Source organism: Myripristis murdjan, chromosome 5 (genome assembly GCF_902150065.1).
Source record: "Myripristis murdjan chromosome 5, fMyrMur1.1, whole genome shotgun sequence".
Lineage (NCBI taxonomy): Eukaryota > Metazoa > Chordata > Actinopteri > Holocentriformes > Holocentridae > Myripristis > Myripristis murdjan.
The window spans coordinates 17,387,780-17,412,221 of record NC_043984.1 but is presented as its reverse complement, the minus strand read 5'-3'; the positions used below and the strand labels follow the sequence as shown (position 1 = coordinate 17,412,221).

At 41.0% G+C, this 24,442-nt stretch overlaps 1 protein-coding gene across 1 annotated transcript; it reads right to left on the bottom strand.

The window, feature by feature from the left end:
• Nucleotides 1-9,213: 9,213 nt before the first annotated feature.
• rereb (arginine-glutamic acid dipeptide (RE) repeats b) lies at nucleotides 9,214-23,298 on the bottom strand. The gene is made up of 17 exons (XM_030050658.1): nucleotides 23,002-23,298; nucleotides 21,949-21,997; nucleotides 20,854-20,978; nucleotides 19,054-19,153; nucleotides 18,844-18,942; nucleotides 18,347-18,427; nucleotides 18,085-18,238; nucleotides 17,832-17,924; nucleotides 17,364-17,563; nucleotides 15,832-15,993; nucleotides 14,670-14,780; nucleotides 12,727-13,862; nucleotides 12,167-12,371; nucleotides 11,369-12,071; nucleotides 11,073-11,213; nucleotides 10,784-10,961; nucleotides 9,214-10,239 (listed from the first exon to the last, which is right to left on the bottom strand). Exons 1-17 carry the CDS (start codon nucleotides 23,025-23,027, stop codon nucleotides 10,206-10,208), a joined length of 3,597 nt encoding a protein of 1,198 aa, XP_029906518.1. The 5' UTR covers nucleotides 23,028-23,298; the 3' UTR covers nucleotides 9,214-10,205.
• Nucleotides 23,299-24,442: the final 1,144 nt, after the last annotated feature.

Sequence of the window (24,442 nt, the reverse complement as noted above, 5' to 3'; positions counted from 1 at the left end):
CTGCATCTTCAGAAATGCATGTGCAAATCACCTGTCACATGGTCATGCCGGCAAAAGTAAGTAAGTTGAAAGCAAGAAAAATCTCCATTCAAATCATAAACTGTAAAAATTTTGAAAGAGAAATCGAGACTGAATTTTTGGGCCATATCGCCCAGCCCTAATCATGGTAGTGACATCCACGTTGATTGTTTTGGGTCAAAGTGACAGTCCTAATGTCTCATGAAAGACTTTTTTCCTTTGTTCACTTTTTAGGACTTTGTTTACATGTATGATAATTTATTTCCATTCTGTCATTCTGTATTACAGTTTTACTCATCAGAATCAGGCCAAACAGGATAAATAATCTCTTTCTAATAGCAATATAATGTTGAGTGCTGGTGAACTGGGACACTTTATAGGGCGAGTGATGCACTGTATTGGTGACTACTATTTAATTACACACACACATTCATGTTTTAGATTTTAGCGTTTTTATTTATTTCTTATTTCTCCTTTGAGCACTGCAACCAAGCTGAATGTATTGAACATGTACAAGAAAGCACGCATTACAGACGAAAACAAACTAATTTTCTAATCACATTCCTGAACATACCGAATCCTGTTTAAATTCCATTTTGACCCATGGAGTAAATTTAGATTATCGAGTAGATACAACAGATTTTTTTTTTTTTTCCAAAACATAGAAATACCTAATTCATATGCACTTTACCTGACCGAGGTCGTCAGCCACTGTTGAACCTGAAGTTCAGTAGAAGTACTTCTAAATAGATGATGTTGCAAATATTTTGTTATATTTTATTTGCAGTGTGATGAGATTTTTAGAGAATTTTTGTTTCTGTAGATTGTAATGTCATTGTAGCATTGCCAACATCACTTGATTACTTGATAATTGTTTGCCAAATGTCGTCTATGGAAAATGCTCTTACTGTATGCCATTACTGTGCCAATGTGAGCTTTAAATGCAGCCAGGAAAAGTTAGCGTCTTAACCCTCTGACATTATCTGTGATGAATTATCGGATATTTGAATTATATCTTGTGGCCTTTATGTAAACAACCTTAAAACAAGGCTGCTGCTTTTTTACTTTTACTTTTTAGATGGTACAGATGTTTTATTCAGAGAGTCTGTTTGCAACATTAACATCTTTGCAACGAGTATAAAAAGTGATTTGCACCTCCCGTACGCGGAGAAGTCTGAAGTGACGCTGTTTGAAACAAGATAACATGCAAAACTGTCGTGAAATGTTTTTCATTCCAAGAATATTCATCTTTTGCTTTTCACATTAGCTGTTGTGCAGCCATCCATAAGATTGAAAACATGTACATATCGTTTTTATACAAATGATGTATTGTTTTTGTAATGCTGTACATAAGTATTCTAGTTTCAGTCGTCATGAAGTATGTTCTGAAGACAGTATGTAATGTTTACAGAAATAAAGCACCTTTCCAGAATCCTCGTTGTCCTCTGCCTGTGCTGCTTTGTGGAGTTCGCTCTTTTGTTTGGTGGAAACTGTGCAAAGATACCAAATCTCACACTAATATTTACTGTAAGCAATAACAGTTTCAGTTATAGTTCAAAAGAGAAACTTTGATCAATTTGGTGTGTGTGTGTGTGTTTGTGTGTGTGTGCTGTTTATCCACGGGTGTTTTCTGATTCCTTGTGCTGAAATAGCACAAACGCTTTCATCCGTGTTTATCTCTATCAGACATGAACGCTTTCTCACAAGACAGAAATCAGTTAACTAAATTCTGCTGAGCACGTCATCATTATGAAAATAAAACAAAGTAGGAACGACCAATCAGAATCAGAAATACTTTATTGTTCCCTGAGGAGAAACTGGGTAATGAATGTTTGTTTACATTAGACATCAGATATAAATGTGCTGCAATGAAGACTGTTACTATGTTACATCCCATTATAACATTACAGTAGGTTAATGAAACACTAATTATTATCATCTTAAATTACACATTTTCTGCACGTGAACAATTATATAATTCAGTGATGTCATTAAATGTTAACTTTTTGATTACATAAAACTTTTGCTCTGGGTCTGTGATCTTAAATGGTATCTGGTATTGGACTATACAGCTGACAGCAAACAGTATTGTGCGGCTCTATTCACTGATCTCTCAAAGGCCTTTGAGACTATAAATACTACGCACATAAACAGTTTGTCAAGCTGACTTTGATTTTGATCAGTCCCCTTGCAGGTGGTTTCAAAGTCACGTGCAAGATGAAACATAATATTGATTTATTCATTTAGTTGCACGAATAAGCGATCAGCACAAGTTAAAATCCAAATCTTTTAATTAATTGGGTTGCTAATGACTAATTACATCTTTATGTGAATGGCCTTGTTTGTTAATTGATGTATAGAAATAATAATTTAATACAAAATAATAAATATACAAAATAATAATATACAAATAATAAAATATACAAATTATAATTATAATTAAGCACTTGAAAACATTAATATAGCATTTACCCCACAAACATTTTCATTTCAGTTTATAGAGATTGATGAGAAAATAAGACTGAAATTATTGCAGAGTTCAGGGATTGTTTACCACTCTTCAGTATGAAAGAGCAAATATATGGAAGGTTGAAGACAAAATGGAAATTAAGTTTTAATTATCAGTAAATGTAATTATATTAAATTATACATCCAAAATAGTAAAATTCTCAAAAGTGAAACCAGATGTTAAGCCCTCGTCATGAATTTGTTTCTTTGCCAAAATCACTAAAGCTACTCAAGTAAGGCCCCTGTAATAAAAAGTGTACTACCTCTGTATTTATTTATTTGTTTATTTTCATGTATTGTGGTATTAGAATTTGTTAACCTAAACTTTGAACTTTGTGCGGTCAAACACTGACTCTGCCCGATATGTTGATATTCTGTTAAGGCGGGAAAACGTTCGGTAGAATCTGCCTTTGTATGTTTGCTATGTTTTTAGTGTCATCATATCATTCCTTATATTATTGATATTACCTCTAACAAATGTAAGAGGGCTTCTATATTTGGGTACTGAAATGTCACACCTCTGGTGCTGGAGGGAAGGACATTTGCGCCAGCAGCTCCATGTGACTGGGCATACTACTCTATTTATAACAGCTGAATGGCAAAGCCCCCCAGCCTGACATACGCAAGGACAGGGGGACATAAGAGCGAGTCCCTGCAGGGAGAATGCACTGAAAACTGGAACCTGGACTCTTTGGGTCTGTGCAACAGGTACGTTGTTATTTCTACACATAGGACCTAAACACAGTATCAATACAACATCTACATCTCATGTGGCTGTTTTTAGTATATTTGTGTATATTGGTATATATATTGGTGTATTTTAATGATTTCTAACACTTGAACAACAGTTTCCATTCTCCTGAAGAAGAATAACTCCACACATGAAAAGGCAAACATATCACACTGCTTGTTCAGTTTCCAAATATTTTTTGGAAAAGAAAAAAAAGATGTAATATGTTTTTTAAGGTGGAAAGATTTTGTGGGTACAGGTTTAAAGGATGAGCAGGTTAAATGCTTATTATCATGTTGCATTAATGCAGTATTTGTGCTGATGACTTCAATGTGCTTACAAAAGTATCTGCTGGGTTTGTTTGTTAAGTTGATGCTGTACATTGACACAAGACTCCTGAACATTTCATATCAGGTCATATGACCTGTTTTCTGAGAGTAGGGCCATGGAGTATTTTGGGGTCTGTTATGGAACAGCTATTGCTTTGCTGATGTCTGAGGTCAATATTTCCCAACATATTTACTAATTTTCCCGTCTTTCTTTGCAATAAGTAACATGATTATTACATTTGCACTGCAGCAAAAGAGGAACATTTCTGTACAGTAGTTGCCAGCTGACACACAGGATCCCACTGTACCAAATAACCTTCAGACAAATGCATGTACAGTTTAAAGGTGGACTATGCAGAATTGCTTTTGGACTCAAATGACAGAAAGCTTGGAATAAGTGTGTAATTTGAAGGTTGAGTCTATATCGGCATGCTTATTCTACATTTATTTGTTTTGTTTTTCAGTTGAATAATGGTCCTCATGTCAATCAACCCTTGCCAATTTTGCACAGTGCATGTTTAACCTCAGTCTATTGATGTTATAACTTCAGATACAGCATAGCCCATTTTGGACAGCATGAACTGTTGCAAATTATGCAAGGCATGGGATGATTTTACTTGTAAATAAAATATCTAAATATGCAGCAAATTAACACTGATCTTATCAATGTTGACTTGTTTACAGATACCAGAGCATGTAAGGTGCCAAAATGGATGATTTAGATCACAGTATACACATTGCAGAATATGAGTGGACGAGCTTCTATGAAGAGTGCGAGGAGTGCACTCTGCTGCAGCCTTCCCTCGCCGGCCTTGATAACTTAAGCCTCAGTGACTCAGAGGATTCAGCGAGCCCAGTGTATCCGCTCTATCTGCTGGAGTCACAGCAGGGTTTTGCTGAAAACAGTGAGATATCTCAAAGTAATGATAACAGACACAGCACGCCAGGAGAGGCCTGCACTGGCTTTATAAAGCTATCACTGCAGGTTAACCAGAGTGGCACAGGGCAACAGTCAGATAACCTTACAATAAAGCCTGAAGAAGACAATATTTTCCTTAAGAACAATACAGAAAATTCTCTGGTGGCACAGGGCGATGCTGATACATTCCTCTGTTATCCTGGGGAAGATACCCTTGCCAAGGAAGTGGTCCAAAAGGAGACAGGAGTGGCGCAGATCACAGAGGCAACAAACTACAGCACTGCACAGCAATCTGAATGTATAAATGTTCAGTTTTCAGATGGAACCCGCGATGTCACAGATTCAACAGACCTGGAAAAAGGAGACGGAGATGTTCAAAGACAAAGTGGCGCATGTACCCAAAAATCCATACAGGAACCTGACCCACTTACTCATGACCAAGCAGAGCTAAATATGAATACGCCACACACTGCAGAGAGCGATGTGCGTGACAAAGAGAGCAGTGTTGCTTTGAGAACTGAGAAAGAGCGCTGGTTTGTGACGGTGAACGACAGTCCTCTACGGCAACGGCTGCTCGGTACCTCGGTGAAAAAAAAAGTACGAAAAAAAAAACCTTCTCGAAACAGTAATCACATGTGCAGCAACATGCAGGAGACCTCATTTAAACATGGCTCAGAGTTAGAGATAAACAAAACTAATGAATCTGAGGGAGAAGAGGACACGGTGTACCTCACGCAATTATACCAAAACTCAGCAGTGCATCCAAATGCTGAGATATTACCAGAGAGCCTTCACAGAGGATTCATATCAGAATCATCCCAAATTTGTAAAACTTCTTTACCATTTGGAGAAGAAGAGAATGTGTCACAAAAAACTGAAATATCTAATTTTCCCAAAGCAGTTACCACAGAGCCATGGATCGAAAGTAACAAATGTGAACCATACAGCCCAGAAATAAGTTCAGAAAAGTTGGTAAACCTCCCAACATCCCCTGTACATGACAAGTCTACTCTCAAACCTGAAAATGCTACATTGTTAGAGAGCGTGGAGTCTGATGAGTTGGAGGATGGCCTGGAGATCTTCTCCGCTCACAGCTGTGATTCTGAAAGCTATTTTTCAGCCCCTGAATTCAAAGAGGAACCTCCACATGTTTTCAAAGACTCTCTCACCGAAGAACCACCTGCTGATATAAAACAGCTGCCACAGCGGTGCACGTCGTCTCTGACTCTACCCGACTGTCTGTTTATGTTGACTGAGACTGCTGACGTTGACAACATGCAGGACACAGAAATGCATTCCTGTGATACACAGAAGGTGAGTTCTGGGACAGTCTCCAACAACGTTGCAGCCACTTCACACTCATCACTTGAAGAATTTTCCCAACAGGACCACATACCTCAGGGCAGGGAAGATTATGTTGAGTCTGCCGTGACATTTCCATCTGCTGGTCAAACAGCTGACATAATGCCAGAAGACAACTGCACATACGATCACGACACAAACAGCACAGTATCCCACATGCCCTTGGACACACCTGAACTCATAGAACATGAATCAACAGCAGAATTAATGAGTTCAGCATCCAGCTGCTTGGTAAGTGATCAACCTGGATCACCCATCCCTGATTTAACAGTGACACCTTGCACAGTGGCCAACAGTCCCGGGACACATGCTGAAGCGTCAGGCCCTACTCGACCGGTGTACGCTATGTCTGCTTTTTGGGATGAGATGGAAAAATTGACCATAAAAGACATTTTACAGCTTAGGATGGCTAAAAGTCCATCCCCAAGGGAAACACACGATGCCCAAGGATCACCAAGACTGCACATAGACGTAAAAGACAACAGCTCTTTAGTCGATAACACGGACTATGTTCTGCCTGATGGTGCCTCAATGGATACATCAGATACTGCTGACTCAGACTACTTCACTCAGCTTGATGACTCCAAGCCAGATCGCTCAAGCTGTGAATTTTCTACGTTCTCAGATTTTGAGGAAGAATACTGGCAGTTTGCTGGTGCCAGCAGAAACGCCAGTCCTGACCCCCATACCAACATCCAGCAAAGCCAAAGGACAAATGACTCTCCCTTCTCGATGCACGACTCACAGGTGGAGTCCGCAATGCCTGAAGGAACAACTGCTGCTCTGGAGCAATACGCAGGGCAGTGCTTTGACGATCACGCCACACATCTTTTCCTTTCAAGTGAACATGCATGCCCAAAGGGGATGACAAAAAGCAAGAGTATGCAAAATGTGCAAGCTCTCAATGACGAAGATCCACTGAAAGACGTATGTTTGCAATCCATACTTGACAATGCAGAGAAGAGCCTATTTTACAGCAACTGCCAGTCCCTGGATGAAAACGTGGCATTGGAAGTGAGCGATAGCATTATGTTAGGAATGATAACACCTGCACCTATTCTGTCGAACAAAGATATCCTGGATGAAAATTACAGGATATCCTTTCCAGAGGTGTTTGAGTACCTTTTCACAGATGATGAGCCACATGAGTCTGGGTCCATCACCGTCTATGATCCAAAAAACATCTCAGTGGCTCCAGCATATGACTACGCTCTTTCTAATTATGGAACTGACATGTCATTCTCTTCCCTCCATGATTCCCAGTGCAGTGAGGGGAAACCCATCCCTATTTTCTCTTGCTCTCCCCGTACTGTCAGAGATCTCACATTCCCAGAACTGGACTATCTTTTCTTTCCACAAGACATGTACACGGACTGTGAGGAAGATGACAACAGCTCTCCAATCAGAATTGTTTCTCGCATTCACCTCCAGGATAAAGATTCTGTATCGTCTACAGTAAAAGATAACAAAGACGGATGGTCTAGCAATTTGAAAAGATTGCTCTCAATAAGGAAAATGCGGTTTCCTGACAAGGGCAGCGTCTGGTGCCGGAGATCTGGTGCTTGGGTGTTTCCAGTTGAGAGGATACCCATCAAGAGAGCCAACCCGGTCGTGACGATGTTAAATCAGAGTAGAATCTCCTCATTTACTTCTCAATTTTTCAATGAGCTTGCAGTGCGGCAAAGAATATTGAAAAGTATACAGACGACTTTGTCATTATCAAGTGAGTGTAATTCTGAGTCCCCTTGTGCACTTTAATTAATTAATTAATTGATTGATTAATTTTATTAGTAGGTTCTTAAGACCATGTTCAAAATATCAAAGACAGAGCTGCACTTTATTTATAATTTGTCCATTACATGCAAATCTGTCTCTTGTAGAGCAAGAGGGCCTTTTCTACACACTGAAACAGTCAGATATGTGCTTGGTCTGCATTGCTGTTGCCTCTTGGGTGCTGAGATCCTCTGATCCACAGGCTGCAGATACATGGAAAGCAGGTATGAAACTTCTTGCATAATCCCTTTATTCTTCTGATATTATGATTACTCTGTTTGCGTAACTAATACAGTGTCTTAAGTGAGCTATTGCTTTCTACAGAATAACACTTATTCATTAAAATAAAATTTAGCTCTGCTGGCAAACGTGAGTGCAGTGTCAGCTATCCGGTACCTGCGGCAGTATGTGAAGAAGGATCCTCAACCGAATGAACCTTCATATACAGACAGCAAAGAGGAGTAATTTCCAAATGTTTTCACCCGGGTCCACCCATGGAAGAGTTTCAGAGAATGTGAGCAATGCATAATGACTACACACACCTGCTTCCGGGTTGAAAATCTTGACTAAAATTCTAACAGAAATTGTTTTCCACCAGGAAACTGGTTGGGTAGTGAAAACTTTTAGTTAAGACCTGATCTGCAAGAAAGCAGTTCACCTACAATTCAACTATTTAAACTTTTGAGAAGTTTAGTTCTGGGTAAAGTGATGTTGATATGGACCACATGGTAATTAGGCTATACCTGCAAAACCTGTCTCTTGCAAATGTATTGTTCTGGCCTGAATATGCGGTGTGCTTCATACAGTTGTAATCATGTTAACTTGCAGCTTAATGTAATGTGCTACAGTTACCAAAGGTGGCTGTTTTTGATGTACCAATGCAATGTGTATGTGGCATGTCTTTGTTATGGATGGAAAGGATGGATGAAAGAGTTGGAAAAAAATAAGTTGCTGATATTGGGCTGGTTTATGTGAAAGTTGTCAGAAAAGATTAAGAAGGTTGCTGCTAATATTGTGTATTAAAATGTATTGATATGGCCAGTGCAGGATCTGCTGTGGTGCACTGTGTAAAAACAAACCTAGCACATTCTGCAATGGATATTAATACTTATAGCTCATCAATGGCTTCAAGTATAGAAAACAGGCAAAACTGATTTGTTATAGGCAAACACAATAAGTAAGATTTCCATTGAGTGACTTTGTCTCATATGCCACTTTTGCCCTCATGTATCAGCTCTGAATTACCTTTTGCTGTCATTGTCACTGTTGAAAACTATTTTGTGTATAGATCTAAAGGCAAATGATTGCTGCCAGAACATTATATATCTCTTGTCAAACAAGACTAGGTACATATGATTTTTCCATATATGACAGAATTTGTGCAATACCTGGTGTTTATGCAATAAAATAAACCATGAGGACTATATTCTCCACCTCTCCATTCAAGTTAATAGGTTGGGTGTGGGGATCTACACCGTTTGCATGAATACATGCATGAATTTTTTTCATTGTATAGACCAGAAACTGGCTTTCTCTCTAGCACAGCTAGCAGAAGAACTCCAACTGCAAATTGATGAAGGTGCCATTGCAGAAATATTTATTGAAATAAATATGCAATGTATACACTTTCATATTATTTCACATAAATATTGAATTTTGAAGCAGTTCATTTTAAAAATTTCATTAGGATGCCAAGGTCTTTCTAAATTTCTGATCTGAAAACATGGGATAAACTGATCTAGCACAGCCTTCTGTAAGGGGGCAACACAGATGATGGTCCAAATAACAATTCTCTTACCTAATAATACTATATACTGTATTTAGCTTGATTTAGCTTTACTGCTATTGTGCCAAATAGAAGATAAAGGGTTCACAACTACTGTTATATCAATAATACTCATTTATATAGAATATTGTGAACATGTACTATTTACAATCTCAAAAATGAGTGAGTAAAAGCTTAGGTTACACTGTGAAAAGATACCTTGAAATATAAAACTTTAGGATTTAGACAAATATTTAGCAGATTTAGAATAAACCTGATCTCTACTATGCTTTCCAAGTCTAAACACACAACAATGCAACTTGCTACTCTAGTTTGGTGAAAACCGAGGACAGAGTCATGCTAGGTTGTTACAGTCAGTCATTCAAACACGGATTTAAATGCCACTCTGTACAAGGAAATCGTTTAAAAATCAAAGGAATAGTAAAACTTAACACCAAAGTCAGTCAGATGTTTTCATATCCTTTATGATAGCCTTACATTAGCAAATCTACACTACTGTATAGGAAACTGCTTAACTCACTCTACATCTCACATGAATGAGTGAGACTGTAATAATTTTGTTTATAAAGGCAGTATAAATTCTTAACTGATATGAAAATCTCAGACGGACACTGTTTGACAATCCCATTAAGTGCTGAACAAGGAATGCACATAAAGATTCACAAAGATTTTTTGAAATATATTAAAACAAAAAAATGACACACAAATATTCTCTTAAAGTACACAGTATTCTATTCATTAGGTAGAGTACAGGGTTTTATGGCATGCACCATCTGGGACTCACGATGGCTTGTCACCTTCTTTCTTCAGACGGCTGTGGAAAACAGAAACAAAAAACAAGTCAGTGCTCGCTGCTTTTGGCAGTGCAACATAAAGTATTTTTCCAGTACTGTCTAACTACTGCAATCAATCTTGACAGAGTTTGCTCTAGGTTGCATGTAAGAAACATCTTTCCTTGTTCTGTGGTGCAACTTATAGCCAATCATTGACCTCCATTATACTTGGGTTCTGGCAGCTGAGCCTGTAGAGCACAATCTGCACATGCCAGCCTAATTAATTTCATGTGCTCAAACATAATGGATTTAGGCTAATTTTAGCGAAAGCATATCCTGTACATGTATTCACAAGATGCAATTACCTAAGCATGGCAACATTCAAGTTTCAAAGACGTTTTACATTTTTTAAAACATGAATGGGATGAACATGAATGGGAGTTAAATTAGTCTTGTAAGCAAAAAAAAAAAAAAGTGTATTCTGCATAAACCAAAGCAACCAATGACTGTGGCAGACAAATAAGATCAAACTGATCCCAAAATAAGACAAGAATGGTCTAATGTTCCAATATTCAAAGACCTCACCTGTAATAATCTTCTTGCCCAGGTAGAGGGCCTCCATGTAGGTGATGATGTCCATGAAGCCACTGCTGTTCCATAGCCATCCTCTGCAATTCGGCAGACTGAGCATGCATGGCCTGGAGCTGGTGGGCAGCAGACATCTGAGGAATAGGGCCCTGCAGCTCTCTGGGATATGCTGCTCCTGTGACAGGCACATAGACACAAGAAACCACATGATCAAATTAGGCTGGATGGGCCCATAGAAAGTCTTACATCTTGGGCTGTGTGTATTCTTAATGTCAAGGTTACTAACCAAACAATGGGTGGCGCAGCATATCGTGATCATGGGGCAGATCATTGAGCAATGGGTTTGGGATCGGGCCAGTGGGGAAGGGGAAGCGGGCCAAACGTGGTCCTGTTGCCAAGGGGTCCACCAATGGATGAGGGCTGGAACCTGTATGAGGCAAGAGGGCATTTATATCATTACACAAAACAACTTTATGTCAGCTGATCTAAGGGACATGCAAGACTGAGTAATAGCCATAGTCTCAAAATTAAAACCTGTAAAAACAGGAAAAGAAACTGCCTGTTGTGTTTTACCACCCTCACCTTGGTTGAGAGGATCCTGTTGATGCAGATGGAGATGAGAGTGAATATGAGAGTGCTGGTGATGATGCGGCGTCACATTAAGCATCTGAAGCCTGGCAGCAGGGTCACTTGCCACAGAAGCCATTCTCTCTGCATGAAGCCTTTCTGTAGTCAGTCGCTCGGCATAACTCAGCTCTGGGCGTAGTGGTGGTCCTGCCAGCACCATCCTCTCTCGATCAAGATGGTTAAGCCCAGGATGGAAAGGTGAGAAGGGGTGGGGAGGCCCGGCGATGTGCGGAAGAGCCAGTGCCCCATGGCGGGCGAAGTGCTCCATTGGGTTGGCCGAGGGGTGTAAAGTTTCCAGCTCTGGGGGTTTGACCTCAAAGCCAGGCTTCATCCTCTCACGAAGCTCCCTCTCTCTCAGGTTCCTAAGCTCACGCTCTCGCAGGCTGGGCTCAGCACTGTACAGACCGGGCATGTGGTAGGCCAGCAACGGGTCCCCAGGGCTCAGTGACACAAAGAAAGGGTGGTTGCGGTTGGTGGGGGACATAACATGGGGCCGTGCATATTCGCTCAGCGTGCGCAGGGCAGGTGTGTCAGGTCCAATGTAGGGGGGCACAGCAGCTACAGTGGTAGGCGGCTGTTCAAAGGTGGGACGCATGTGGGCCTGGCCCGACATCTGTGCCTCACTCATACGACTGTCATGGGAGGAGCTGGAGGCCCGCTGTAAGCAAAATAAGAGAATGTGAGATAACTGAAGCACATATACTATACATACATAAGTAGAGTAAGGTAATGAACAAAAAACGGCGGACTCACAGCATTTTTATCTGCCTCACGTTCTCGTTCTCTCTCTCGGTCCTTCTCCCTTTCACGCTCCTGACGGGCACTGAGCTCAGCCTCCCTCCTAGATTTTTCCACCGCCTCCTCTCTTTTCTTGGCCAGTTTGGAAGACGCAAGTGGAGTGAAGAACAGGTCCGTTCTAGCACAGGAATTGTAGCCACGGTCCAAGTGTTTGATAAACCTAAAAGAAATGATAGATGTGCATGTATGAGAATGACAAGCCAGCTTCTGCAGTAAAAAAACAAAACAAAAAACATACTATTCATTCCAAAGTTGAGGCGCTGTTGCCAGGTGCGTGTACAGCATAGACTACTGCCAAAGAAGACAGTCATCTAGTGTTTTTGCTTTATTTGTCCATAACTATTTTTTTACACTTTGTGTTATTGTTAGTGTGCATGCATTTCTATCTTACAGATTTATCTGCAGAGCTGATTGCCATGGCTGAGGGATGTAGGCGAATAACTTTGGAGCATATAAAAAAGAATAAGTGTTGTTTATATGTCTCTAAACTGGAATTAATGTCTTTTACTAAGTACCGTGCAGACTGGCTTGCATGGCTTGCAATGTTCACAACGGTGGGCTCTGGTGAGGGGCTCCTTGATGGAGGCGGAGGGCTATCTGCCTCTTCCAGGTCATCCAATGGTTCCTCTTTAATCTGAACATGTGACCCTCCCACAGAAGCACTCGGTGAGGGTCTCAGAGAGAGAGGTGGGAAGGATGGCTGCAAGCTAGGGACAGGGCCGATGGTAGATGGTGCAACAGAGGTGAGAGGGTGTGAGGTTGAACTGGATGGGTGAGAAGAATGGCTGCTTTTCCCAGGGTGGGTCTGTAGCTGAGAGAGCACTGGAGGCTGGGCTGGAAGGGACTGCATGGGTACCGACTGTGGCATGAGCTGAAGAGGGGGTGGGGGGGCGCCTGGAGGGTGCTGGTTGGGCAGAGAATTGAGGGGCTTCAGAGCTGGAGGAGGGGGGAGATTGGAAGGCATTTGGGGGAAAGGTGTTGCAGACAGGTGTGGTAGCTGCTTGTGTGAAGGTGGGATAGGGGTGGTGGGAGGGGGCTTGATTTGGGGACCAGATGAGGGAGTCTGGGGAAGCTGGGACTCCCTAGAGAAGTGTGGGTGTCGCTGGGAGACCTGAGACGACGGGCCTTGAGGCTGCGCAGATAAAGAGCTGAGAGAGGGTGGAACCTGAAATGCCGGTGAATGAGGAAAGCCCTGCCCCACTGTCGAAGGAACAGACGGTGGGACAGAAAGAGAGTGAGAAGCGGGCTGCTGCCGGATGTGTGGGCCCATTACGCCAGCTGGCTGACCACAGGCTGGCTGAGGAGGGTCTGGTGAGGGTGGAGGGGGGCTTTGGGCAGGATCAGCAGAGGGGGTGCTTTGCGGTGGCTGGGGAGTAGTGATGGGGCCCTGAGAGGGGAGGGCCTGAGCGATGGGTGTCTCCGCCAGCACAGCAGTGGGGGCGCCAAGCTCTGATGGGATGCCATTTGGCTGGGCAGATGAGTCAGAGTCGCTGTCATTGCCTTGCTGAGGGCTGGGGATGCTGGGTGAGGAGCTGCGGTTGTCCTGATCAATGTCTTTGGTGTCACTGCTGCCATCATCGTTAGCACTGCGGCTGTCCGAACTTTCCTCCTCCACCTCTGCCTCCCCCTCAGACCGAGAACCCTGGGTTTCCTGGAAGAACAAACAAATCTCAATCAAGTTGTGCTTAGGGGCCAATTCAGGGTGCAGGTATCTTTCTGTACTCATCTGACATTACATGGAACAGACCACCAAAAAGCAAATTAAGAATGAGTTCCTCATCCTCAAGTACAGTTTAATAAGGTAACACCCCACATGTTTTTCAGAGATTGACAGGATTTTATTGCACTGTGGCAGCCAAAGAAAATGTTAAGCATCCGTACTGCAAAGAATATCCCACATGGAAGGTTTGGAAAGACATTTAACATATTTTAGATCTTTTAGTCTAACTTCTGTAAGCAATACAGTTCTGACACTGTCATTCTCAGAGCCTGTGATTTAAGAGCATGTTTTTATACTACTGGTCAAAACATACTGCTTGACAGATTAAGGCACTGAAGTTAGCATCTCTGTGACTGCACTAAACAGGCTCTCCTCCTACCTGATAAGAAGAAAGTTCTGTGTGTCTAGTGGTAATATCCTTGAGTATTAAGTAGGGGGTGTGCCCAAAAGCTCAATTCTGGCACTTTTTATCTCAATTTTTATGCTTTGTCTTTGTGTTTGTCACATTACGTTAGCAAAAAATCACAACCTCAAGTATATTATTACAATTAATACCACTGTGACATTATCAATTCTTTAATATTTTTTGTTATCTCCATATGACTGCTTTAAGGCCTTACCTTTTACTTTCTTATTCTGTACTTACTCTCTGTGGTTTTGAGAAGGGCTATATAAATAGTGTACTGTATTATTGTTACTGCCCAAAGCTACACAAACGTTCTGCTGTTGCTCTCTCACCTGTGTTTTAGGTCTTTTAGGTGTAACTTTATCCGGCTCGTCAGGCTCCTGAGCAGGACTCTCCCGCACACGTTTTGTAGTCTTTGGTAACGGTGCCTCCTCCTTCGTCTTCTGTTCATGCAGTACAACATTTACACACCATTTTAGTTAATTATTGACAGGAAAAGATGTGTGACACTGAAGGTTTTAAACATGTGTCCTTGGCAGCATCAATAATACATGCGCCCTACAGGGATGCATAGTCTGTGTTTGATAGCATCATTTACAATTCCAGCTGGATGTAGCTTTGGGAACTGCCAAGGATTTTATCAACTGTGATTCTTTATTTTTATTCCTTTTTAATGACCAACAGCCTATAACAGACATTTTTAAATGCACTGACTGAAATTTTGCTCCCCGTTCATGATTAGAAATGAATAAACAATGCTTACACCACACTGTTTAATTACTGTGCTGCTCACGATGATCATGATGGCAAAATTACTCCAGCCCTGTACATGCTGTGTATGGGAGTGGCTGCAAAGCTGAGACACGAGTGTGCTCACAGTGCACACAGTGAAAACTAAAAACCTAATCATTCTTAGTTTTAACATCCATCTGATGTGACCTCACTAGGGATAAGAAGTGCTAGATACAGGTGAGAATGGGGTGTAATGTCTTGAAGACATACTGTGATCCAATCACTCAAATCACCTGCAGAGGGGTGTGATTTGTCCCCAACAACATCAAAGGACTGCTGACTCAACACTGTCATGGGCTTTTCAGCAGAGTTTGCTCCATTTCTTTAAGTTGTTTTTTCTCACAAAGTACACAAAATGAAAAGTTTTTTGGTTTTCATTGATTAGTAATATCTATGGAAGGATGACATCTCCATATTATTTGCAGAAGTCATGTATGCAGGCAATCCAATCACAGGTGGTCATCAGACATGCATTTGAGACACATGACAATGCCAGGAGTGAGTGGTGATCTGTTTTGGCTGTCCCTTTATGATCAGACCACCTGAGATGGTGTGAACAGAGCAAAAGTGGACAAACTACACTCCTCATTGAAGTGTACACACACTACCAGTCTGTTCTAACGTTTCCATGTTCGCAATGTAATTAAATCAAGTGTGTGCCAAAGCATGCCCCCAAACAAGAACTGTGTAGAAAATACCAACCTTGTTTGATTTCTTGGAGTCATTCTTACTGTCTGTGGAAGAGGTTCTTGAAGCATTAGACAGAGAACTTGCTCCACTCGGGGAGGGCTGGCTACTGGACTGTTGGTCCTCACTGGTCGGGGAGCCTGTGAGCCTCTTGTGGCCACTTCTTAGAGATGACAGCTGCAGTTTAAAAATTATCTTTGTTATTGATAAAGCACAGTCCACATAAATACTTGTTACTTTGCATAAAAAGCTTATCTTGATTTGCACACCTGATGGTAAAACAAAAGATGGAAGGAGGAGAGTCAGATTTAATGAGATGCATCATGTTGCACCCTGTCTGTACAACTGCTTATGTACCAAATGTGCTAAAGATACCCTTATCTCAACATATTTGCATTTTTACAAGGTTAAATACAGTGCTGCATGTATAAAAGGTAACATGAGCACTGATGATCAAACTGTCACCAGTTGTACTTTCAACACATTTTAAGTCACCACTCCCTCATTGCAAAAGTATGAGAGCTGATGGAAGTGTCAAGATTTTTTTTCTAAATTTGCCAGTTTAACTTTTCATTCAGTCAGAAAAACAACCTGTGCAACTTGTTCATCAAAACTGCATCTTCAAGTCTGCAAAATAGTTAAAATTTCATGGAACTCTTTATTTGTAAGCTGTATGCTATCATTTAGCCCTGCACAGTGTGATCTACCAGGCCAACGTCTGATAACTGAACTACAAGAGTTTTTTAAAAATAATAATAATAATAAAAAAAATAAATACAACTAAGCCCGCATAATGCCATTCCCTCTCAATTTTGTGAAATGTGGCAGCCCTAATAAACACGTCCCCGGTATAAATATTCGTAGCTAACTTTGGCCGAAACTGATTTTGGTGTTTGTTGTGACTGAGTACGTTTACATGCACACCATATTCCGGTTCGGGTCAATATTCCGGCTAAGGTAACTGCGCCGCGGCAACTGGAATATTCCGTTTACATGTTACTTGGCAAGCCCCCGTGTTTCGGCGTATTCCACACTCTAACGTAATGCGACACTCAGCCGCGGGGGACAGCAGCACGCGTATAAGCGTCTGGTCTGCTGGAAATACAGACGAAGAAGTCTTCTTCTTTTTCTTCTGTCGCTAGTTCTATGTTTTCTCCCATCAATATCCTCCATGATATTTAAGTCTTTCATTAGCTGAAGGCAGACTGCAGTCTCCTGGCTCTTGCTGCTGTTCGCCCTGCCGTTTTCCCCGCTTGCAGGTAACCATAGCAACAAAGACGCCACAGAATTCCTTGCGAGTCGAGCATGCGCAGTCGTGACTAAGGTGTTTACAAGCCCCAATATTCCGGTTGGAACAGGCATATGCCAGGGGTCTTATTCGGAATTCTCTCCAACCGGAATATGACCTTAATCGGGTTCGGTGCGTGTTTACATGACGCGTGCGCAACCGGAATATTGCGAATATTCCGGTTAATACAGGAATAAGGTGTGCATGTAAACGTGCTCACTGATTTGGTACAGTATAAGAGGAGATGCCTCAGGCTTACAGTTGCTCTGCTCCGCCGTGTCCTCATGCCATGCTTGCCATTCATCCCTTCCTCTTCTTCTTCTTTGACAGGTTTAAACATGAAGGGAGGGTCTGCAGGTTTCTGAGCGGGCGGCAGGCGGCTGTGCTTGTTGTAGAATGTGCGGCAGGTCGTGCACAACAAGAGGTTGTCTCTGCCCCCTTGGTGCCAATCCTTAGAACCTGTTAAAGAAAAATTTCATACTTCCTTGTCAAACTTTTATTGCTTAAATAATGCAGCCAATGCAACTTTTTCAACTTCCCTGTTTTGCTCTGACACATTAGATCACCACTTGAGTCCTTAAGCATTTTGCTCCATGCCAAATCAAAATTTTCTAAACATTTTCTAAAGCTCCAGACCTATACAGAAATCTTTCGTGAGGGACAACAACTTAAAAGCAAACTTAAAGCTGCCAAATCTGAGATGCAACCGAGAAAGACTTGTACTCACTTGTTGTACCACAATGGCCACATGTGTAGTTCTTCATTTCCTGTTCACTGTCTTCACTGTCAAGATCATCTTCACTGGCAGAGCTCAGGTCCACTGCAAGGAAAAGATCAGCTTAGATGAAGTTCAGGTCCATTTTGTGCAAATACCACACTGCACTGCTTTAGAAATATAAAGAGACTACCTGGACATGGATGGAGGAACCTATTGTGAGCACTGTTACATTTCTGAGGAATACAAAGAAGTGCTCACTTACTTGAATGAGATCGAGATGGGGCGGTCACAGGCGCTGTGGCAGAGCGGGTCTTCGCTTTGCGGGAGGACGGCTGTCGACGCTGCTGTCGATACGCCCTTGTTCCTGCAGCCTCAGGAGTTTTCTTCCAGTGGTAGTAGAAAGTTATCAGTTCACCCTGATGATGACAACAACAGCATGAATTTTCACAAAAAATAGCATGGAAAAGTAAATCACTGGATCCAGTATAAATGGTTCAGTAAATAAAAATAAAATGTTCAATTACAGTCTTTTTACTGGGCAGCAAGTCTTTCCGAATACGGAAGAAATTTTTCCCATACTGTCTCAGGCCTTTGATGAAGCGTTTCTGTTGGGGAGAAAGAGGGGAGAGAATTAAAAGACATTTAGCTACAGGACAAGAAATTTCAATTATCTGATCAATTACAAATCTACAATGAATAAATCTAACAGTTGTAATGGGAGTATTCAGCACTAGTTTGCTATTTGATACTAAAGAGAAAGATGAGAAACTGTTAATATCATACTGCAGGTTTGCAAGAGCTCCTGCAATAAAACCCCTGAGCATAAGAAGTAACTATAGTCATATCAAAAGCTGTTTCAACTGAAACTGGTTAGATGAAGGCAAGCAAACTCTTGATTTCTGATCAGATACATGCAAATTGACAGCGACTGAAAAAAATAAAAGGATGCTCTTTGATAAACGCTGTAAAAAGCTAACAAATCAGCATGATAGTGTTGTGTTACTGAGCAAATGTGTCTCACCACATCATCTTCTGACCAGCATTTCTCTATGAGCTTTGGCACAGGCTTCTTAACCAGACGCTGGAGAGCTTTTGCAGCATCATAATGGCTTGCATGTAACTGGAATTGGAAAAACACAGATGTTTCTCAGGAAATTTGCAGTTAAATGATAGTGGTTTTCATGACTTCACTGGTGAATGGTAAAAGTGTAAGACAAGCTCAGTTCCGCACCATGTTCAGTGCATTGAGGGTGGTGTCATCACGGGAGGCGGCTAAGCATCCATCCTCCGTAGATCCACCATCACACATCCCTGCAAATGCTGCCATGCTCCTTTAACCAAAAGAAAACAAAATGATCATTACAAGTTGGTTCCTTCCAATTTGCACAGTGTGAGCAATGATAAAGCTCCAGGATGTGACAACAATAAGTCATTACTTCAAGAGGAAAATTATTACTATATATGAGCAATCTCAGACCAAAATACTTTGTCTCATTAGATCAAGCTGTGTGCACATTAGGCTTTTATGTATGCACATGATGCTTATATGAATGGATGATTTAGGTCAGCATTGGGATGAACCCATCCATGCCAATTTTTGGACAAACTGAATAATCTTAATCTTTGTAGCCTAGTGCAATCATTTTTATGGTTTGAGTTTCTTGCACTAAACTGAAGTGGAGAAGCCCATGTTTGGACAAAAATCACGCTCAAATGGACTTAAAGTATAGAGTAGCTATACAAATACAACATTTCACAGAGCCCGCCTCGGGGTGTGCTGGTTTTGTCCCACTTGAATGACTTGTGTGCCTCACTAAAAGTGCATTGCAATGAGGTACTTCAGTTTTTCCCTTGACTGTGAAGACAGATACTATAATTTTACTTTCAAAAGCTATGTTTCAATTTGTTACACCTACACTATCACTTGTTTGTTACATTTTAGTTAGATGCTCTTTGCTCTTAATTTCAATGGACTTTTAAATGGAAGCTTTGCTTATGGTACTGTTAATTATGAGTAAATGCCACTTCACATGGTGAGTGTTTACTCCACAGAAGGCACGCATTTTCAACCCAGGGTGAGTGGGCAGGTGCCACTGGCAGTCTGGCAGGTGGAGCAGAAATTAGAGTTGTTTTCATTTAACCCAAAAGCACTGCCTGTCCATCTGCTAAGGCAGAACTGAGCAGTCCTCAACTTTCTGCACAACTTTGTTTGACCAATGGAAGAATCATTATCACTGCCTAATCATGGAGGTAAAGTTCATTCTTTTTTTTTGTTATTTTTATACGTGATTAGTGACACTCAAGAGTATTCAGTGTATGGGAGAAGGTACCAGCTGCACAATGTGACAATTTGATAATGTGACTCTATATTGCACAGCAGACATGCATTATCAAAATACATTAAATTTATTTCTTATGCATTTAAACTAAAACAGCAATTTAAATATGCTATAATGTATGTATACATGAACTGGAATTCACACTGTAATATAAAAAATTATATGCATTCTGAACATTAATATTTCTTATTACTTCAACTCCTCCACTGAGGGCTGCAGATCACAAAAACTACACTGTAGAGCCAAAGGAAGGTCCAAAAAAATCATATTCAAAGGTTATATAGAATTGAATATATGACATCTTAACTTCTCTGATCTTTACCCTTTAACATTTTTTACAAATATATCAGATTAAAAATGAATCATTCTTTGCAGAAAAAGCAAACAACGGTGTGCTACATGTATGGCAGTTTCTGTGTTAGTAATGCAGGGAAGGCCTGGTGATCTGTGGGGCAACACAGACACACAGAAAAATATGAAAAATAAAACACTGATTCCGGCAATTTCTAAAACCACAAGAGGGGAGCTAAAAAGGACGTAGTTGTTGTTATTCCTAGTAAACAAAAATAAACAAATAAGCATCAGTTCAATCAAAAATATTCTAATCTCTGAATGTGTAGAGATACCTTAATGTCCATAACATTTCAAAAGGACAACTGAATAATAGTGAACAACTAAGTGCAGATACTGACCTGGCAGCTCTGAGGTACATGAGAAGGTCACAGTCATTTACCCCAGGCGTCCACACCAGCTCTTCACTCTCTGTCTGAGTCTGGAGGCTGGGTGCAGGCCGCGGCTGCAGCTCTGGAAGCTTAGCCTGCACCGAAACCAAAGCACAGACAAAGCAGAAGTTAGCAGACAACCTCAAAGAACGCAAGTCAGTGGACCTTAATCCAGGTGGACTGAGAACATTTTTCATACAATAACTGCAGAGCAACAATCAGAGCGCTTTTCACAATATTCACAGTTTTCAGTCCTCTAAAAGAAATTGGAAATACTCACATATTAAAATTGTAACCCATCAATTAAATAAAAAGGTAATAATGGATGAGCAAAGTCAGAATCATCAGACAGCATTTTGCTAGTGCTCAGTTATTACTATCCAAAACATTCAATAAAAATACAGTGTTTGACCACATGTGGTCTGCTTCACCCATTTTAATAAACTCACAATTCTTAAACATATAGTAACGCTGAAAGCAAGGTCAAGTCACACAAATATGTCTAAATCAGACCTGCTCAGGAGGTGGTCTGGATTTGTTTTACTTGAGTGCAGCCAGAAGTGCACTTGCATTTGCAAATTGTAAACACCAAGAGCTTCTTGATCATTTGCAGAATCTACTTGGAAATTATTTACAGATGAAAACACACACTCTGAGTGACATTAGGTTTACATTTCTTCCAATAGAAATGGACTAAGACTGTCAAAGGAACCTCTGATAGTGATTTAAAGACTACTGCTTGAAAACAAATATTTAGCAAAATAGATTTAACTAATGGCTGAATACAATAATGGGCCTATAGGTCACTAGAACGAGTTATTTTAAGACCGACAAGTGTTCAATCACATTTATTGTTTTGTTCAACAATACAAATCTTAATCCACATTTCTTGTTTCTGTCAATATTATACTAAGGGGAAAAAAGAAAAAGCGACTTTTTGACTACAGAAAATTTTGCTGATGCATATTTTGAGTCTTGTCTTTGTTAATTAATAGGCTCCCTGGCCCTTTATTTCATCTAATTTTCATTTCTCTCCCAAATTCTAACATGCTTTCCTGGACTTACCTGATGGCTTGGTCCCACTCTAATCTCGCCCTGTGTGCTGTTCAGGCTCCTGAGGACAAACAAGTCACAAGTTCAGCCTTTGCTTTCAATTTTTAAAAAGGCAAAACAACACAGAAAGGTGTGCAAAAAATGGAATCAAAATCTTAACATGTAATTACAAAATGCAAGAACCAAGCAAAATGCAATCCTGCTCACAGCATGCAAAACAATCCACAGCAAATTAAATTTCACAACATCTCCGAACTGGCTGCTGTCGGCCCTGGTTTCCTATTTAACACGCAAGTGCTGGAAAATCCACATCAATTACATATACGGATGATCTGATGCATCCGACTACAGCAAAGTGATCCTTCTGTAATAACAAACCTTGCCTTAATTCTCGCAGCCTGATAACATCCCGCCCCCCATCACTGAGAAACCAATCTCAGTCGAGGCTACGGCGTTTCCTAATTACATAAACGAAACCCGACGCTCCCGCAAAAAGCCTGCCAATCAATCATACATGAGCTTCAATTTGTACGAAAGGGGAACAGTGTGTGCCACTTTGAAACGCCTAACAGGTTGACAGTGTCCAGCCAGCTTCGTCACATGGCTAGCAAAAGTATGAAATCATTACTGTCAGTGTGTTGCCTCCACAAGATGTCGTTGACATAACCTACATAGCGACGGCGACCCGTGGAAATCAACAGAAAACACGTCAAGTGTCGACTGCAACCTAACAGCTAGTACGACAGACACATTTGAGTAAAGTCTGCGATGAATACGGTGTAAAACACTTGGGTGACATCGTTTTCAAAGGAATAAACGTCCAAAAACTGTTAGCCACCCTGGAGAGATTAAGATATCGTTTTGCTAACCGGAGCTGGCTAGCTACACCGCTAACGAGAGTAAGCTGTTATTTGGCTAGCGTTGTTAGCAGACAACTTCGTGACCACTGACATTTCGACTATTTCATACAAATCATCAGCCGAGAGACGCATTTCAGCACACAAACGCACACGCCTAACGTGCAGCGACTCAAATGTAATGCAAGTTGCGAGTTAACCAAGTTACCTTCGCGGACTGAACAGGTCGTCCATGTCGGAGGATGTTTGGATGTGGCTTGTTGACACTATGCAGCGCAGCGGTCGATACAAACTATATGCGATTCCCCTATTACATGGCTATTCAAAATGGAGGCGGCGGAGGGAGTCGGTCTTTCCCAGTGCCACCGCTAGCTGTGCAGTGACCTCAGCCGCAGCTATCAGCCCCCAAACTTCTCTCGGTGTGCACAACTGAGCATGTGCCGTGGATCACCATCCATATGTGAACAAAATCCTGCACAAGTGTCCATGAATCCACACGGTGCGACCCACGGACAAGACTTGATTTAGGACTCTGTTGTGCAAAAGCTTATGATTGTGTTATTACAAGCCACAGCGGCGCTCATAATGCAAAAAGAGTAGTGTTTACCCAGGGGAGAGCGCAGCGTGGCTTTATCATCGGTGAATCAGTGTTTTATAAAAAAATAAATATGTTATTGCATGCATATTAATTGCACTGAGCTCATTTGTGTGTATTTAAGTTGGAGGGTTTGCTGGGATGTGTACTCATGCATGCAACACCAGCCTGGCCTCCATACACTGTTGGCGGCTCAGCCACGAGAGGCCGTGGTTTACAGAGGTTTAACAATATAATATTTAAAACAAATGTCTGCAATACAGTTTAGTGCAATAAAAAGTGCAAACACTATTGATTTCAATGAGCCCTCCTATTATCTTTGGGGTCATTTGATCCAATACATAATTATTATCATTATTATTTTATTGATTGATTGATTGATTGTTATTTCATGACTTTTCCTAATTTAATGGGGACAAGTGGGTAAGCATAAAATTAACATATGTTTTCAATGTCCTGGTCACATTTTGTATGCATCAGTGTTTCTCTGGGGGTCAATTTGATCCCAGGCTGTTGATATCAACATTTTACACATATTTGTTTTAGTTGTTTTGCAGGACACTGAGGAACTATAGCATGCCATTTATAATCTTCAAAATCTTCCCTCTGCTTTAGGGCCTTAACCGAACATAACCACGTGAGAGAACCGCAGATTGTTAATGTGACATCTGGAAGAGAAAACCATGATTCCTACAACAATTTTGATGTATAAGACGGGTTGGATGTGGCGGTTGCAAGATAAAGTACCTGACACATAAACTTGGGTAACAATTTTTATGATAATAATTTTCTGGAAGGTTTAATTACTGGGGTCAAATTGACAGTAACTGAAAAATCAAAATGTTAGTAAAGGCAACAGGAGGATTAATCATGTAATCTGATATGAGCTGAGTGATTTCCGGTCAGCATTTAATGTTCGAACAAGCTGTTTTGCATTGACAGATTAATGTGATTCAGCCAATCAGGGCCAAGGACAGAAATGATCTGTTTTATAATGAAAACTTTGGTTGGATAGGGAAGGCATGAACAGACAGCTAAAACAGACAGGCAGCTG

What these genes read in the sequence shown, in the direction of transcription:
- rereb (XM_030050658.1), bottom strand. Translation starts at nt 23,027, where the DNA reads ATGGACGACCTGTTCAGTCCGCGAAG. An exon ending in TGGCCATTGTGGTACAACAA is followed by an intron (nt 17,564 to 17,831) that starts GTGAGTACAAGT and finishes TTTCTTTAACAG; the next exon opens with GTTCTAAGGATTGGCACCAA. An exon ending in ACAGGATCCTCTCAACCAAG is followed by an intron (nt 11,214 to 11,368) that starts GTGAGGGTGGTA and finishes TGCCTCATACAG; the next exon opens with GTTCCAGCCCTCATCCATTG.